Below are 14,884 nucleotides of genomic sequence, written 5' to 3' on the forward strand. Positions count from 1 at the left end.
GGATGCTGTTGTTGATGTTGAGAGAATCGCGCAGGGATATGATGATGATTGTTACTGGACTTTTGATCGTTGATGAAGTCGAATTCCTCTTCGGTCCCACTCTATGTATTACCAAATCAGTCTAATTTCAATCTATCTAATTCCTGTTGCCGACGCTTGAACTATCAGTCTCGCGCTCTCGCCGCCCTGGATTCACGTTATCGCCGTGCGCGTGGCTCGTGCCATGACACTGCCGTCGCTATTCAAGCTCCAATGTGCCGCGATCGTCAATAAAGGCCGTGGTCCAGGGAGGCCCAGGCCAGATGCCTCGTATATTCCATACCAATAGACGACGCAGGAGCTTTGTTCATGCTTGCAGCTTGACGCATGTCGCCCTCACGCAGCTCCCATCTTGGGTATCTTGAACTGCTGGCGTCGCAGCGGCGCGGCAAAATGCAAGCCAGGTTGCCAGCCACTGCCGATACAATATCCCCGTCTGGAAGCTGGGCAAGCCGAGCTGCCGACCGACTATGGCCGATTGGGGAAGGTGTGAGAGAGAGCTCACGGACCAGCGATCGACATGGGGAAAGCCATTTATGCGGCCACTCAGACTTGCCTGTCTCCTGAACATCTCGTTTGTTGGCTGGCGGCACTTTTGAAAGACGATCTCACAGCGTCCCCCAGAGTCTATCAAAGCGTCACATCCGCTTGCTTCCGCCACTCACTGCCACCTAACCAGTCAAGCAGGTCGTCGTTCGTTTCATCGCTTATCCCTGCAAATGTCCATCGCACAATCATGAGGGCCCGCGACTGGCTCTTGTTTTGGCGTCCGTGTGACGCTGATCCACAACACATGAATCGAGGGGAACGAGGAATCATAAGATCAACCAGTTTCCCCCATGTTTGTCTGGGCTACAGTCACTACTGTGCAAGGCGCTCATTCTCATATCTCTCCTGGTCTATCCTCCTTCACCATAAATTATGAAGTTGTTTCCTCTGTTGGGCCTTGCCCTACCTATCGTTGCCGCCAAAGTATCATACGACGGATACAAGGCCTTCCATATCGACACGCCCGAGGACTTTGACCATGTCGAGGCCCAGCTCCAGGACATCGACTACGTCTCGATGGCTTGCGAGAGCAACCACAAGGGCTTTGACATTGCTGTCTCGCCAGAAAGTCTCGCTGCTTTTGAAAAGCTTGGCCTGAAGGTGGACGTCCTGCATGAGGATCTCGGTGCTGACATGGCCCTCGAGGGCAGCCTGTCTCCCTACGTGTGTGCGTATCATCCATCCAAATGCCAGACAACTGCTAACGGACGTTTCCCCTTTAGCCGCTCGCACAAAGGCAGATGTAGGCCTTGCTGCTGCTGCTGCACTGCCCGATCTGTCCTACTTCAACTCGTACCATCAGTTCCAGGATCACCTCGACTTCCTGGATGACCTGCAAGCTGCCTTCCCCAGCAACTCCGACATCTTCACCGCTGGCAACTCTCTCGAGGGTCGTCCCATCCAGGGCATTCACCTGTACGGTGCCAGTGGCCCTGGAACGAAGCCCGCCATCATCTGGCACGGCACTGTCCACGCCCGTGAGTGGATCGTGGCGCCTGTAAGTGATCCTCACGACGACTTACAACGCGTGCTGACCCTCCAGACCGTCGAGTACATGGCATACAAGCTCGTTGAGGGCTACCAGAGCGGTGATGCCAAAGTCAGAGCCGCCCTCAACAGCTACGACTTTTACATCATGCCTGTAGTCAACCCTGATGGTATGTCCCCTTCTGCTTCTCACACGTAACCAACTGACACATATCTCAGGCTTTGTATACACCCAAAGCAGGGACAGGTTGTGGCGCAAGAACCGCCAGCGTCGCTCAAGCTCGAGCTGCGTCGGCACTGATGTGAATCGCAACTGGCCCTATCAGTGGAACGTCCCCGGTGGCTCCTCGACCAACCCGTGCGCGGAGACGTACAGGGGTGCCGCAGCCGGCGACACGCCCGAGAACCAAGTGCTCACCAACCACACACTCTCCGTCGGCGAGACCCAGGGCATCAAGTTCTACGTCGACTGGCACGCCTTCTCCCAGCTCATCCTTCTTCCGTACGGTTACTCGTGCTCCGCCCAGGCGGACAACCTGAACAAGCAGATGGCGCTCGCCAGAGGTGTTTCCCAAGCTATCAAAGCTGTCAACGGTCTTAACTTTGCCTACGGTCCAACCTGCCGGACCATCTACCAGACTGCTGGTGGCAGCAACGATTGGGTCGCTGACATTGCTGGCGCAGAGCTGGCTTGGGCTTTCGAGCTGCGTCCTGGTTCTGGCGGCAGCGGTGGCTTTGTGATTCCTCCATCCAACATCATCCCATCCGGCAAGGAGAATTGGGCCGGTATGTTGCGTCTGTTTGAGACCTTTTAAGCCGTAGGCGGTATGGAGCGTCGTGGGTTTGTAGAAGGCGTTGAGGTGGTGTGTTAGTACTGAGCGAGTTGAGAAGATCGAAAAATTGAAGCAGAGTCTGAGCGAGCATCAATTAGTGACCGAGTGAGAGTGGTCGCACTTCCCTGTGCATCATCTTCCTGGGAGGTGCTTCGACACATATCCTCACCGCAGATATCTTCCGTATATTAGTCAAATGCTTGATCGAACTTATCAAATCAGTGAACACACCCCTATTGCCCTCGCCAAGCAAGCCGGTCCAGCTTCGAGTAAAGTTCACCTGACTAGCCCTCATTTCTGGCATATACATGCTTTCCAAGGCCTGGTACGAAGTAATCCCTCTTCGACAGCTCAACGCCCTCTTACCTCGGGATGTCGTACGCAGTCACCACATGGAAGTATGTGTTGGGAAGAACGTAATCCCGTACGAACTCGAGCGCAGTGGCCTTGAGGTGAGCTGTCCCCGAGCCAGAGACCAGTCACAGACTTCATCCACCCGCACATTCACCGTGTCCTTGTCGACAATGGCCAGCTGCTCTTCCAGCCTGGCGATGCTGATCCGCTCAAAGGTTGTAGAGTCAAATGGCCATTCGTCGTCTGCCACGGGGAATTTGCCTGATGTGATGGCGAGACATCTGTGGATCGTATGCGTCGCGCAGTCTACCTGGAAGGTGAATGGCAGCATGTCATCATGAATCCGCGCTTGAGGGACGGAAGTTGCCACGGGTGAGACTTCGGCACAGAACACATGCAGGCTAAGAATCGCTGGATGTACGGAGTAGCAATTGCGCTGAAGAGTCTGCTCCAGGGTAAGGCAAGCCGGCTGTCTATGGCGAGGCCCGCCTTGCGTTGTCGGCGTCGTCGCACTGTCGCAGTCACTGCGGCAACTACCGCGTCGTCAACCATCAGCAATCCCTGGTGCCTACCTAGCCAGACAACACTGTTCGAAAGGTCTATCCTGAAATCACGTTTCCTAATTTTATTCATTCACCAAAATGAGCGGCCCGCAGCGCGCATTGAGCCAAGGCCACTCCAGAAATAAATCCGTTACCAAATGTGCGTCCCTTCTGACAAGACCAGCTCACCTCTTCCGAGGCAACAAGCTCTCCATCTCTCCCATCCCAGACTTAGTCCTGCTTTGACTGACTGAAAGATAGCGAGACCGCGCTCGTCGACCAAGGGACCACTAGATATCGACGAGTGAGTGAAATGCCTCCGCTTGCCTCTCCGTGTCGACAGCACTGACCCAGTCCCAAGTGACCCCCTAACAGCCTCTTCCACTCCAAAGTCAAGCCTCTCTCCCCCGCAGTCAGCTCCGAGGCGAACCTCACGATCACCAGGTGCACGTCACACAGTCACACAAGTCGGTCAGCCCCAGGCCAAGGACTTCTCCTTCCTCCTCAAGCCAGAGATCTACCACCCCCTCCCGCCACAGAACATCCCAGCAGCCTTTCGCAACTCCGACAAGCAGCCCGTACCAGAAGTGCCTCTCGAGGAGCTCCTCGAAAGAGGGCACTTGCGCGCCGCGGCGATCGCTGCGGTGCAGGAACTCACCGGGTCAGGTGCGACACGGCCTCCCGATCCAACGGACTCGAAACGAATCTTTGAGCTGCTTTACACACGGCTAGCGTGCTTGACATTGATCGACGCGACGCAGGTGGCAGCTCAGGAAGTGAAAGCCCTCGAGGATCTGAACAACACCCGTCTGTACCTCGATGAGGCCACGGGCGAGCACCTGGTGCCATGGGAGCTGCGCGTCTTGAACGTGCGCCTGCAGGCGCTAGGGTTTGGAGACATGAGGAGGTCGATTATGAGCTACCACGATCTCGCGCGTGAGTCACGGTCACGTATTGCCAAGGCTACTAACGACGAGGAGCGCCAGTTGTGGAAGGCAAGACTGCACCAGCTAGGTGTCAAAGTGGCCGGCGCTCTGGTGGAGATGAACGATGCGGCGGGTGCGGCAGCTCACCTAAACGGCCTGCATGACAATGAAGATGGGAAAATGGCCTCGTCAAAAGCTCTGGTGTGGCTCCAGCTAGGGGATGTGGACAATGCTCGAAGGTGTGCCGAAGCACATGGCGATGCCGAGACAGCTGGGGATATCATCCTGGCGCTATGCGACATGGCAGACACCAAATACGGAGCTGCCCTTGAGAGGTGGGAGGCGCTCAGAGAAGAGAGCCAGGACGAGATGGTCGGCGTCAACGCAGCAGTTTGCCTGCTCTACCTGGGACGATTGCAGGAGGTATACTCGAGACACATTTTGATTGTTGAGTGGAAAAGCTAACATGTTCAGGGCCGCGAGATCATGGAGGAGCTCGTTAACTCTGGTTTCTCTTCACACACTCTTCTGTTCAACCTATCGACGGTATATGAACTCTGCGCTGAGAAGAACCGCAACCTAAAGATGGCGCTGACAGAGCGAACGGCTGCTATGGCCGAGGGGCCTGCTGGATGGGAGAAGCAGACGGCAGACTTCAAGCTTTAGGGTCAGTCGATTCAAAAATTTCGTGAAAAGGACTGGAATGGCTTGCACACCGCTGTGACGGACACAGATTCGATGATTCTTTCGGGAATCAGAGTTTAAATGCGAAGGGCACCTTGCCTTGCAAGGCAAGCTACCCGACGGAGCGTTATGCTGGGCTCACCAAGGCCCGAGGCGCCCGCGAGGCGCCCGCAAGGCCACTCCATGCTTTTTCTGCCTCGCCATAAGCTTCATGCCTCACGGAATTCTCGTCAATCCACGGCTGAATGTCCCAGCCAAACAGATGCACCCCACATCTCGCCCGACATCGACTCTTCCCCGTACCGATGCCATGCCGCGGGGTACCTCGGCAGTCCGCGCCAGATTCCCCAAATTCCGGTCCCTTTCTATCCTTCTCTAACATTGATAAAGTCTGGGGGCTCCTCGTTTCCGGTCCAGTCTGACCGATCTTCCACTAAAAACCTCCTTTTTGAGTCAATTTACAGTAAATTGAGGGACATTGCCATCATGACAGACCGCATCAGCCAGCTCGCTGGCCACCTCAACTATCCCAAGGGCCTTCTCGCCGGCCAAGTCGCCATCATCACCGGCAGCGGACAAGGTATTGGCGCAGAAGCGGCCCGTCTCTTTGCAAAGGAGGGGGCCAAAGTGGTCGTTGCAGACATTGACGCTCGTATGTGATCTCCCATCCATGCTTAACCTAGATCTTGCGGCATGATTCTGACAGACGCAAAGAAAAATCACAAGATGTCGTGGACAGCATCAAGAAAGAGGGCGGCCAGGCCATCGCTGTGCCAGGCGACATTCTGAACAGCGAGTACATTGCCACCCTCGTCAAGAAGGCCGCCGACTTTGGCGACGGCAAGATCAACATCCTCGTCAACAATGCGGGCTACACCTGGGACGGTGTCATCCACAAGATGACCGACAAGCAGTGGGACAACATCATCGCGCTGCACTGCACCGCCCCCTTCAACCTCGTCCGTGCTTCGGCGCCGTACTTCCGCGTCAAGGACGGCGCGCCACGCTGCATCGTCAACATCTCGAGCACGAGTGGCGTCCACGGCAATGCAGGCCAGCTCAACTACGCCCTCGCCAAGGCTGGCGTCACGGGCTTCACAAAGACAATCGCCAAGGAATGGGGTCCTCAGTTCGGCGTCAGGGCAAACACTGTCGCGTTTGGTCACATTCTCACCCGCTTGACGGCCGCCAAGGAGAACGGTGCGTTTGTCCAGGGCCCTGATGGCGAGAAGATCGCCCTGGGGATACCGCAGAAAAACACTACGCCGGACAGTGCTGCTGCTGCCAATGCCGACATCCCGCTCAGGAGGCCTGGCACCGCAACAGAGGCGGCGAGCAGTATCCTCGCCGTGGCCAGCCCACTGTTCTCGTATGTGACGGGACAGACAATCATGGTGACGGGTGGGAGGAACATGTAGATAGATTAGGTGGGACCAGTTGGAAAGTTTGTGTTTGATTATTAGTATCCCAGCCAATGCCTTCTTCCTTCATGGACCCGTATCCGTGCCGCTGCTCTCATACCTTGAGCCAGAGGTTCAGCACACCCTTGGCGTACTCGACAATCTCGTCGCCTCCCAGCTTGCTCTCTCCGTACAGCCTGTCCACAAACGAAATGGGCACCTCGGACACGGTGCACCCCATAGCCTTGGCGCGCACAATCATCTCCATCTGGAATGTATAGCCCTTGCTTTCCGTGCTCATAATGACTTTTTGCAGCACATCCTTCTTGTACAGCCGGAAGCTGCCCGTGACGTCGCTCACACCAGGTCGCAGCACCGTGTCGGCGAACAGATTCGCGCCCCGCGAGACAAACTTCCTCTTGAGATCCCAGCCGAAGACGCCGCCGTCGCCGGCGTACCGTGTGCCGGTGACAATGTCAAAGTTGCCGGCCTTTTGGCGGGCGACCATCTGCGGGATGAACTTGGGGTGGTGGCTAAAGTCGGCGTCCATGATGATGACAAAGTTGCCAGTGGCATACTGCAGGCCGTGGACGTAGGCGGTGCCGAGACCGAGCTTGCCTGCGCGGGGCTTGAGGACGATGTGTGGTGAGTAGGCTTTCACGAGCTGGTTGGCGACTTCTTGGGTACCGTCGGGCGAGCCATCGTCGACAATGATGAGTTCCCAGTCGAGATTTCTAAGTATGGTCAGCGAGGTACTCCTGCTACAGCTTACAATGGGATCCTACGCCTCTGTGAAGGTGCGGTTCAACAGCCATGCCATGATGGGCAGGTTGCGGCGCTCGTTGTACGTGGGCAGGATGACCGAGTATTTGTTGTCGCCGCCATTCTTATTCGTACGTGCCATGATGGCAAGTCAATTGGCTGCAGGTATTGGGGAGGGGAGAATGAATAGGTCGCTGCGAATGAACGTGGAAATTTGGCTGCTCGGCGCGTTGGTTCTCGGAATTCTCGATCGAAGCCAGATCGCGTCTCGGGCGTTGAAGTCAATATCCCCTGACCCGCAGCTCACTTCGACGGGCAAACAGATGACTAAGCACCCCTGAATCTTGTCCGTTGACCTCACTCTGAGCGTAGCACAAAGGTCGACGACAAGGGATGAGAACACACATTGCTAGGGGAATCTGTGATATCTTCAACTTTTCAAGTTCACTGGACTTGTTAGATATCTACGAGATAATGAGGAGTTCGAACTTGATCGAGCTGTGAATCACGATGAGCTGCATACCTAGGTACCTACCCTGTGTCCGGGAGTGTGCCAATGGCGACACATATGGCTTCCCCGCTAAAGAGATCGCCTGAGACGGGCTCTGGTACGCACTGTGTGTTCACGCAGGGGACACAGAAGGCACAGTGCACAATCATTGTCTACCCCATCACGACCCCGATCTGGCCCAGACCCGCCTCCCCCTCCATCTTCGTCTACAACGCCTTGCGCGAACCTGGAAGTGGACGACAAAGCCTAATGTTGCCGCCTGTTAAGGCGCACTCGCAAAGTGCCGCAACCGGCAAGCGGCTGGTATCAGCCATCTTCCACACTCCAGTCCTAGCTATGGCGGTACTGTCGTAGTGGGTTTGTGGAATCCTACTTCGAGCTTGGGTGAGCTCAGAGCCAGCCTCCTCCTCCCTCTAACTATCCTTTCCAGTTCCGAAGTCATTGATCCCACTCAATTGCATACTTGGTGACTCTGAGCGCTTCTCTCTCCACACCATACCGCCGTGTGCTACCTCAAATCTATCATTCCAGCTGTCCGAGCCTCCCAAAGCCGTTCTGCTTCTTACGTCATTCTCAGAACACCATGTCTACCACCGCACCTACAGTTGACAATGGTAAGTGATAATGCCCCCATATGTCTTTCCATTCCATCGCGTATGTGTAGGCTCATGCGCGAGCATGATGGCATCGAGAGTATCTTGTTGACAGTGGTCCAGCCACCGCAGAGGCATCTGCGCCCGCGCTTGACGCCAGCCCAACAGACACCGGCGTCGCGTCTACTAGTGTGAACAACAAGAATGAAGGTATCAACAATCTCCCGGGTGCGAACCAATCTTCCGAAGCTGCCACCAAGACAGACAGCTCGGCAGTCATCAACAACAGCGCGGGATACACTAACATACCCGACGGCGCCGGCCCTGCTGTCGGCGCACCAAAACCAGTGGAAGTCACTTCTGTTCCCGAGACTCCCGTGAACCACGGCACACCCGCCGGCGGAACCCCTCGGCCTGAGCTGAATATTGGCGGCGCCACGCCCAACGAGAAAACCCCAGAGCCCAACGCGATACTCGGTCCTGGCGATAATCAGCCAACGAGCGCACCAAAGGAGCCTGTGGAAGATCTAGCCGGGCCTGACCGGGCCTCTACGACGGGTGATAAGAGGAAAATAGTCACTGAGACAGAGACTGCGCCTGCTGACGCTCCTACGGCTACGACGGCCTCGACCAACGGGAATGCTAAGGCGGAAGAAGACTCCGAGCGCCCAGAGAAGAAGCCCAAACTCACTGAGAAAATCGCAGACAAAATCCACGATGTGAAGGACAAAGTCACGGGCGGCGAGGGCGAGACGAAGAAGGCCGGCCGGCCGAAGAAGGATAAGAAGGCGCCGCCGGCGGTGGGCAGGACGGAGCGAAAGACCAGGAGCCAAGGCGCGCCTGTCGGAGAGAATGTCTAAGAGCTGCCGGTGCCTTAGTGGTAGTTCAATCTAGGTTACCTTGAGTGAAACTGCTTGGATAGGTAGGGAATGACGTTCAGTGGTAGTTTAGAGTTGATTACTGGGCGCTGCTGTCTCTACTCGTGATGAGCCGAAGCAAACCGTGAGCACGCGCTCGTTACATCGGAAAGGAGCGATACTGAATTGACCAGCGCTATAGATATGGCACTGCTCTTAATTCATGCTCTTGCGGCTCTACACAAACCTTTCTGGATATGCCAAAAACGTGGTCCGCATGATGAGCTACAGTACTGTTCCAGACGTCAGCCGCCCTGGGATCTCAACAGTGAGGCGGTGCAGCAATTGACCAACCATCGGCGGCGCGTACCTGACGGATTCGTGCAAGCATGTACCGATGCAAGATTCAGGAGAAAATGAGGCTGAGCAGCTCTGCTCAAGATAGAGCTATATAGTATCACTTGTATTAGCATGACGACGTTGGCGACAGTGAGAAAGACGGCGAGTGACCGTGTGACCGAGTGACTTGACGTCAATGTGCCCGAATACGAAGCGCGTTGGAGAAGATCGGCGGACCCTGAAATGGTTCCAGGTCAACGCTTGGCAGGAACTTTGGCCGCGGTCTGTCTGCAGCGTGAGGCCGTGAGCTTGGGTCCTAGCCTACCATACCTGGGGTACCAGGATAAATATCGAGACTCGGGAAAAGATCCAAACAAACTTTTCACTACTGGGGAACTACAGATAGGGTGAGTTTCCGGAACTGGTTATTGAAAGCCTTGCGCCATCGAGCCGAGCCGAATGGTCTGGACCGTCAGTTTGTCTCCATCAGCTTGGTTGAACTGATCGATGCAGATGCAAAGCATCAGCATGCATGAATCTCTCAGACTTGTGCAGACTTGTGCAGGACACGCATTCCAGCCCTGCTTCTTCTTTCTGTTTTCCCTGCAGCTGCGTGGCAAACGCAGACTTTTTCCAAGTTCCAACTGGCAACCTTCACATTTATTACCCGCACCATAGTCAGACAAAAGCCAGTCGATCTGATGGTCTCGCCCGCTCCACGGATGGCGGCATCGGTGCGCACGGTCTTTCGGCGCGTTGCCTTCAACGTATTGTACTGAAAGGACGCAGGAACTGTAAAAAGCGCAGGGTTTTGACTTGGAGCTTTTGTTTCGGATCAGGGTACGTAGTGCCGCGTAACCACCACTTCACCGGACCTCATTCGTCCAGCGGATGACTATAGCGGTGCCTGAATGTTAGCACACTCTGCCCCTCTGCTAGCGGCGAGTTTCAGTTTTCGTCAACAGACGGACCTGGGACAGCTCATTTCAACATAAAGACAACAAGACATCAGTTCGGCAAGAGGACAACAGCGACGGGTTCCAGTCCAGCACCGATGCAGAGGACATGGAGGCATGACATGCTCGTATTGACAGGCTGAACTAACGTACCCGGGGGATAGCGTTGAAGCACAGCGGGACAAGCCCCCTAAGTGTCGCACAGAAATAGCACAGCCCCGCCGGTGGCCAATGGGGCACGCTCCCCACCACCGAGAATTTGTGCACCTCGTGCATAACCCACAAACCCGCGGACTAGCATCACCACCACATTGGGACTTGGGAGTCCCTCCTCCACGGTCCACCCGACTGGACCTGTCAGTCTTCAAGTGACAAGTCCTAGCCTGTTGACTGGCCTGTGCGCGTGCAGGACGGACTGTGATCGTCCTTTCCGTCTCCGAACACTCCTTCATTCATCTCATACTTTGCATCATCCTCAGTACCCTGCCCTCAGTATCATCCGTATCGCCGGTTGTCTTGGGAGTTTCCTATTTTCTTTCGTTTCCTACTGTCTCTCGCTTTCAAATACGTATTCGCTTCTTACTCGGACGGCCTTGGGCAAGCTCCGGACTCCGACAGCGGCCCCTTGTTCTTTCAATTTCCAGCAAGTGCCGGCACAAACCGACCGTGCCAGCACTTTACGACGGAAGGCCAAATCGCGAACAACCCGAACGGAGACCTGGCTGGTACATGTCCTGGACTGCAAACAAGAACAGCCGGGCAGCTTCATCATGGACCAAGGAGCAGAGCCGTCATGGCTAGCTGCGCGACAGAACGCTGGCGGAGGCGCCGATAAAGATGCTGGCCAGGAGCTTCTCAAGCTCCTCAAGAATCCCTTTGCTAATCAGGTGGGTCGGGTCATATGTCAATACAGCCCAGCCTCCGCTAACAATACCAGCTTCAAGGAGCGTCCATATACTCCGCGTTTGCCATCTCGCTTGGCTTCACAGCAGCATCGACGATCTTCTTCTCCCTCCTCCGACCCCATCACCAGGCCTTATACGCCCCGAAGCTCAAACATGCCGACGACAAGCACGCGCCGCCGCCCCTAGGCAAGTCGCCTTGGGCGTGGTTCACCCCGTTGTGGAAGATGAGCGAGGAAAATTTGGTCACCACGATTGGCATGGACGCCACCGTCTTTCTGCGCTTCGTCCGCATGTGTCGCAACATGTTCCTCACACTCGCCCTCGTGGCTATCTGCATCCTCGTGCCCGTCAACATGACGCACTACGAAGAGTCCATCACCACAGCCGATACTCAGTGGTTCAGCAAAATCACGCCCGAGTACGTCTGGGGCGACGCCAACTGGGCGCAGGTCATTGTGGCGTGGCTGTTCAATATCATCATTGCCGTCTATCTGTGGTGGAATTATCGCAAGATCACCCAGCTGCGCAGGACCTATTTCGAGAGCGAGGAGTATCAGAGCAGCCTGCACGCCCGCACGCTCATGCTGTTCGACATTCCGAAACCAGCAAGGTCGGACGAAGGCATCGCCCGCATGATTGACGAGATTGTGCCCAACTCATCCTTTGCGCGAACAGCCGTGGCCCGGAACGTGAAAGATTTGCCCGATTTGATCAATCAGCACGATGCTGCCGTGCGCAAGCTCGAGAAGATCCTCGCCAAGTACCTCAAGAACCCAAACCAGCTGCCCCCCGGACGACCGACTTGCAGACCGTCCAAGAAGGACCGTTCCTACGGCTCTTACCCACCAAAGCAGCGCATTGATGCCATTGAATATTATACCCAGCGCATCCGCGGGCTCGAGGTGGTGATCAAAGAAGTCCGCGCCAGTGTGGACAAGCGTGGCTCCATGCCGTACGGTTTCGCCAGTTACACCGACATTGTTGAGGCCCACAACATTGCCTATGCGTGCCGCAAAAAGAAGCCTCATGGCGCGACCGTTTGCTTGGCCCCGCGTCCCAACGACATCATCTGGGCGAACATGCCACTCACCAAGGCCGCCAGGAGTAGGAAGAGCTGGATCAACGCGCTTTGGGTTACGCTCCTCACGTTTTTCTGGATCGCGCCCAACGCCATGATTGCAATCTTCTTGGTCAACCTGGGTAACCTGGGCAACTTCTGGGACGGCTTTCAGAGGTCTTTGGAAAGCAATACCGCCGTGTGGGGTATTGTGCAGGGTATTGCCTCTCCTGCCATCATGTCGCTCGTCTATCTCGTTCTGCCCATGATCTTTCGCAAGCTGGCCATCAAGGCGGGCGACAAGACCAAGACTGGACGCGAGAGGCATGTGCTGGCCAAGCTCTTTGCATTCTTCGTCTTCAACAACTTGATTGTGTTCACGCTCTTTAGTGTGATCTGGACGTTTGTCGCCGGCGTGGTGGACAGCACGACCAAGAGCAAGACGGATGCCTGGGAGGCGATCAAGAAGCAAAACATCATGGACGGCATCTTCTTGTCCCTGTGCAACAACAGTCCCTTCTGGGTAACATATCTGCTACAGCGCCAGCTCGGTGCCGCCGTCGACCTGGCGCAACTCTGGCCCCTGATCTATGCCTTTTTCCAGCGGAAGTTTTCGAACCCGACGCCGCGCGAGCTGATCGAGTGGACGGCCCCGCCACCGTTCGAGTACGCCAGTTACTACAACTACTTCCTCTTTTACGCGACAGTCACGCTCTGCTACGCGGGTATCCAGCCACTGGTCCTGCCGGCGACCGCTCTATACTTTGCGATCGACTACTACTTGAAAAAGTACCTCATCTTGTACCGCTTTGTTACCAAGACCGAGTCCGGCGGTGTGTTCTGGCGCGTGCTGTTCAACCGATTCATCTTCGCCGTCATGCTGTCGAACCTGGTCGTCCTGCTGATCCTCTGGAACCGCGGTGACGGCCAGTTGTACCAGTTTTACTCCGTGTGCCCCCTGCCGATCCTCATGTTTGGCTTCAAATTCTACTGCAAGAACGTGTTTGATGCGCGGATGCACTATTACTCGACGCGCAACGTGGCCAAGAACCCCGAGGCCGGCTTGCAGAAGGAGGACCGCCAGCGAAGCGAGCGCCTGGCCAGCCGCTTTGGCCACCCGGCGCTGTACAAGAAGCTCATTACGCCCATGGTGCACCAGAAGGCGCAGAACCTGCTTCCCTCGGTCTACAGCGGTCGCCTGACCGACGGTCGCGAGGGCGGTGCGGACGACCTTGCGAGCGTCAGTGGGTACTCAGACATGTACGCCTTGAACAAGATGCAGGGTGGCAAGCCGGGTAAATCGGCAGGCATGGCTGGTTTCGAATTCGTGTCGGAGAGCCAGATGGACTTTGAGTACTACAAGAACCGCGCCGAATTCGCAGAGGACCACGGCGGTGGTGAGATGTACGGGCGACCGACCACGCCGGGTTCAGAGTCTGGTCGGTCGTCGCCGTTTGGGCCCAGCAGGACGAACACTGGCCTTTCGGACACAGCATATCAGTCGTACCGCCCCGGAGGTAATGGTCGAGGCTTCACGCCGCCTCCCACGCTGCCAGAGACGAGCGTCATGGGCGCACAGAACGCAATGTACTCGCAGGACAACGGGTCGTCATCTGGTCTCGTGTACAACGCCCAGGCGCCACCCATGGCTCCAGCCCACGGTCGCGACGAATCCTTGGACAGGAGCGGCCTGGTGACGCCAGCGTCGAGAAGCCACAGTCCTGGACCCTCGATGGGCGCCCTCGGTGGTGGACCGCACGGGTACAGCAATCTGGCGCAGACAGAGTACCCCGAAGCGAGTCCCGCCAACGATGACCCGGCGTCGTATGACTATTTCAGGGCGGGCAGGCGCACGAGCAGGCTTCGTCCTGGGCAAGGCTGGTGATGACGAAGATGAAGGTGATTTTTCATCGTTGGATTTTGCATATGCAAGGATATTTGGGTGGCATGGCGTTTCTTTTGGGATAATAGACTCAAGGCAATCCTCCTCTAGGGGGTCGAGATTTGGAAATGTAGACAAAGCTTGTAATGCGCGTATGGACTTATTTTCGTTCATCCTCCTCCTCCTCCTCGCCCTACTCTTATTCCTTCACCCCCCCTTTCTGGGTGCATGTGACATGAGTCGCGCGATGTACTACGTAGTATCAATGATCAGGCAAGACGTTCCCGCGTCTTGGGCGCTGTTGATCGCCAGCGCCCACCGCCACGAAACATTGCTAGCCCCGTCAGTGGCTGTGATTGACCGTTGGGCTGGACTCCAAACTGCCACCCTCCCCGCAAGCCACGGGGACGGGAACCGGACTAGAGCGCTTGTTAGTCTAAACTCTGCCGAGGAGGACGGGGGTTTGGTTGGACGACAGCGCCGTCAGCGTCTCATGGCACGGTGAAGCTCTGTGCTAGTCGCATGTATGTCTAGGCCTAATAAGTAGCTGAACATAGCCCAGGGAGGGCCGAGGCGGGCGGAACCTGGTGGTTGGATACGCGGCTCAGGCAGCAGGGTTTTCAAATTTTGAAGATTGCCGTCTCGAACACTTTGTTGTCCCGTTTCAGAGTTTTGTCTCTCTTTCAAAGCCAGACGCGACAACATCAG

At 56.0% G+C, this 14,884-nt stretch overlaps 5 protein-coding genes across 5 annotated transcripts; 4 read left to right on the forward strand and 1 right to left on the reverse strand.

The window, feature by feature from the left end:
* Positions 1-960: 960 nt before the first annotated feature.
* J7T54_001019 (Metallocarboxypeptidase A-like protein) lies at positions 961-4,896 on the forward strand (the record flags this gene model as incomplete). The annotated part of the gene is made up of 7 exons (XM_051508805.1): positions 961-1,255; positions 1,311-1,585; positions 1,631-1,745; positions 1,795-2,361; positions 2,894-2,977; positions 3,764-4,653; positions 4,705-4,896. 7 exons carry the CDS (start codon positions 961-963, stop codon positions 4,894-4,896), a joined length of 2,418 nt encoding a protein of 805 aa, XP_051360145.1.
* A 504-nt stretch (positions 4,897-5,400) lies between these two features.
* J7T54_001020 (uncharacterized protein) lies at positions 5,401-6,332 on the forward strand (the record flags this gene model as incomplete). Its single annotated transcript, XM_051508806.1, has 2 exons — positions 5,401-5,566; positions 5,629-6,332. 2 exons carry the CDS (start codon positions 5,401-5,403, stop codon positions 6,330-6,332), a joined length of 870 nt encoding a protein of 289 aa, XP_051360146.1.
* Positions 6,333-6,429: 97 nt separating this feature from the next.
* Positions 6,430-7,218, reverse strand: J7T54_001021 (dolichyl-phosphate beta-D-mannosyltransferase; the record flags this gene model as incomplete). Its single annotated transcript, XM_051508809.1, has 2 exons — positions 6,430-7,048; positions 7,100-7,218. The coding sequence occupies 2 exons, from the start codon at positions 7,216-7,218 to the stop codon at positions 6,430-6,432; spliced, it is 738 nt and encodes a 245-aa protein (XP_051360147.1).
* Positions 7,219-8,170: 952 nt separating this feature from the next.
* Positions 8,171-9,040, forward strand: J7T54_001022 (uncharacterized protein; the record flags this gene model as incomplete). The annotated part of the gene is made up of 2 exons (XM_051508810.1): positions 8,171-8,201; positions 8,304-9,040. The coding sequence occupies 2 exons, from the start codon at positions 8,171-8,173 to the stop codon at positions 9,038-9,040; spliced, it is 768 nt and encodes a 255-aa protein (XP_051360148.1).
* Positions 9,041-11,102: 2,062 nt separating this feature from the next.
* J7T54_001023 (uncharacterized protein) lies at positions 11,103-14,179 on the forward strand (the record flags this gene model as incomplete). Its single annotated transcript, XM_051508811.1, has 2 exons — positions 11,103-11,219; positions 11,270-14,179. 2 exons carry the CDS (start codon positions 11,103-11,105, stop codon positions 14,177-14,179), a joined length of 3,027 nt encoding a protein of 1,008 aa, XP_051360149.1.
* Positions 14,180-14,884: the final 705 nt, after the last annotated feature.

The sequence above is a fragment of the Emericellopsis cladophorae genome (assembly GCF_022114955.1).
Source record: "Emericellopsis cladophorae strain MUM 19.33 chromosome Unknown NODE_49_length_168633_cov_116_125306, whole genome shotgun sequence".
Lineage (NCBI taxonomy): Eukaryota > Fungi > Ascomycota > Sordariomycetes > Hypocreales > Bionectriaceae > Emericellopsis > Emericellopsis cladophorae.